Source organism: Aplysia californica, unplaced genomic scaffold (genome assembly GCF_000002075.1).
Source record: "Aplysia californica isolate F4 #8 unplaced genomic scaffold, AplCal3.0 scaffold00158, whole genome shotgun sequence".
In the NCBI taxonomy this organism is placed as follows: Eukaryota; Metazoa; Mollusca; class Gastropoda; order Aplysiida; family Aplysiidae; genus Aplysia; species Aplysia californica.
Window position 1 is genome coordinate 18,133 of NW_004797428.1, and position 2,855 is coordinate 20,987.

Sequence of the window (2,855 nt, forward strand, 5' to 3'; positions counted from 1 at the left end):
TATGCAATGGCGAGCGCCGTAAGACACTTACTAAAATATTGATAGATAATAATTATTTTCATTAATCCCTCAAACCTCCTACCACCCACCCCCCGCCCCCTCCCCCCTCCTGGCTTTTCCTATTCGAATCAGATTGACGAAAGCAAGTGGTCAAGTGCTGATACTGACCTCAAGAACAAGTACAGTGATCTGGTCTCATCATTTGTCAAGACTGGGTGAGTTACCTTTCATTTTAGCCTGTTTTATTATTTGCCTTTTTCGCTGTTTGTTTTTGTTTGGTGAAATCAGGCGCTTGTCAAAATAATGAACTCAAAGAAATCAGCACTTTGTGGGCCTCTGGGCAATTTAAGCACACATTTTTGTATGGATTTTACTGAAAAACATTGATCAAAGGCACAAAAAATTCAAATTTTGAGTTTCGAAGGACTCTCAGATTATGAAAGTTACTAAACCTTGCTGGCAATTTTATCACTAATTTTAACTCTGAAACCAGGCAACCCGTACCTCCTTTAAAGGCAAATATATCGAGTTTTTTCAACACAGATGGATATTTTTTTCACCTAAAAAAAGGCAAATGAACAGACATAAAGATGATACCAATAACCCCATATGCCAAAAATTGACAGGCGCCTAATTCCACGACGTCGTGACACATATTTCTTTGAATGTGTCCCATTGGAAAAGGGGACATCCCCATACTGTTCCCTTGAAGGGTCTCTTTGACTTCACTAATCCATCTTTTTCTTGGTCTTCCTTTTACCTTGAATCATCGAATTGGATGTTGTAGGCCTTTTAAAAGTTGGCTGTTGTGACCCCGCTCTCATAACGTGTCTAAACCACCTGATTTGTTGTGTCTCAATGTATGTCATGCTTAATGCGATCCACCAGTGAATGAGATCTAGAGGTAGCTCTCAGGTGTATTGGGACATAGCTTTGTTGTGTCTCAATGTATGTCATGCTCAATGCGATCCACCAGTGAATGAGATCTAGAGGCAGCTCTCAGGTGTATTGGGACATAGCTTTGTTGTGTCTCAATGTATGTCATGCTCAATGCGATCCACCAGTGAATGAGATCTAGAGGCAGCTCTCAGGTGTATTGGGACATAGTTTTGTTTTGTCTCAATGTATGTCATGCTCAATGCGATCCACCAGTGAATGAGATCTAGAGGCAGATCTCAGGTGTATTGGGACATAGTTTTGTTTTGTCTCAATGTATGTCATGCACAATGCGATCCACCAGTGAATGAGATCTAGAGGCAGCTCTCAGGTGTATTAGGACATAGCTTGCTGGAGGTGGAGAAGATTGCTCGGAATAGAGATGCATAGAGAGTTCTTTTTGGTGGCCTATTCCCAATACCAGGGTGAAAGAGTCAAACGATGATGATGTTATCATTGATCAATACTTTCGGGTTCTATTTCTTGAGTGAAATCTTGCTCCCTTACAGGAAAGAACAGAAGAACGTTTAACCAGATATGCACTGGCACAATCAGTAGAAAGACCCTTAGCGACATTTTGTAGAGAGCAACGAAGCATCAATGGAGATGTCCAGAATGCAAGGATGTTGCTTCTTGAAACGATGAACAATGAATTTCTTGAGTGATGGCTTCCTGCTTTATGAATGCATCCAAAGTCATTGTTTCTCCCCCCCCCCCCCACCATCTCTCTTCTCTCTATCCCCAGAAAACCGGAAGTGCCAAAAGGAGCCAGTGGCAAGGCGCCCCCAACATGGCCGCCCTATGACCCCGTCAAGGGTCAGTACCTGGCCTTTAGCTCGGCTCCCAGCCTGGCTCAGCACCTCAAGGCAGACCGCCTGAGACTGTTCCAACAGCAGATCCCAGAATGGATCCGGGAATTCCCACTGCAGCCTCCGAGCAAGGACGAACTGTAAAGCATCATGGAGGAACTCCAGTGGCGGGGCGCCATTGGTGCAATTGGTGCAAGCGCTCCACCTAATCCTGGCCTTCACCTCCCCCATTTTCTAATTGTTCTAAACCAGTCAATGCTCTAGATTTACATACTAGTACTAGCAGTACTTACATCCTTGCGATCCGTCACCCGCTGGCTGCGCGCGCGCCAGTGAAGAGACAGACAGCGAGGATGGTTTATGCTCGTCGCACTGCTTGCGGTAGTGTCTGCTGGGAGCAAGCAAAATCTTTGCACCAAAGTCATTTTTGTCACTGTAGAGAAATCTATGCATCATCCTTCCCGCACAAGAAGAAAGATGCGTGAAACTCCAGTTCGCAGCACCAATTTGGTGCAAGCTTAAAATTTGATCCAAGTTACCGCTAGCCTATCTAGGTTACTACACTAGTAGTACTAGACTAGTAGAGTCTACGGTAACTCAATGAAGAATGGGTATCGAACTGTTTTCGCCCTCTATTGTGTAGCAGCAAGTCCTGTTAAGGTAAATATTCAAATTGAGTCTGGTTGTAGGTGCTGCACGAAGTAATTAGAAATCTTTAAATCTTCTCAGATTGTGTGCATAGTGAGTTATTAGTATTGTTTCACTTTATTGCTTCTTTTATACGGTGTCATCTAGATATTAGAAACAGTTGTATATATCGACAGATCTAGATTACGGGATATCCTGCAGATTCTAACTGACTTTCTATAAAAATCTAGATGAATCACGTTAACGCTTTGCTTCTTGTGCCTTCTTGTGCCATTCAGCAGGCTACAGTTAGAAGAGAAAGTGCGCACTAAAGAGCTTGGTCCTCATCTGTCGCGGGAATTTAGCTCAAGAAATGTTCGTTTTTTTACTCTACGTAGTATGATAATTAAAATAAATTGTACTGTTTCCATTACAAGTCTGCTTTTTACTGATCGAGAGTACACTGACTGATGTTGACATAGA

The 2,855-nt window shown here is 43.0% G+C and overlaps 2 protein-coding genes across 2 annotated transcripts in view; both read left to right on the forward strand.

Annotated features, from left to right (window-relative positions):
- Nucleotides 1–2,805, forward strand: part of LOC101863666 — a gene marked incomplete at its 5' end in the record, with an annotated part of 4,238 nt that extends 1,433 nt beyond the window's left edge. Inside the window, 2 exon segments of the mRNA XM_013082081.2 lie at nt 133–215; nt 1,682–2,805. Coding sequence (XP_012937535.2) covers nt 133–215; nt 1,682–1,889 — 291 coding nt within the window.
- Nucleotides 1–2,855, forward strand: part of LOC101863894 (gut esterase 1) — a gene marked incomplete in the record, with an annotated part of 47,513 nt that overhangs the window by 17,422 nt on the left and 27,236 nt on the right.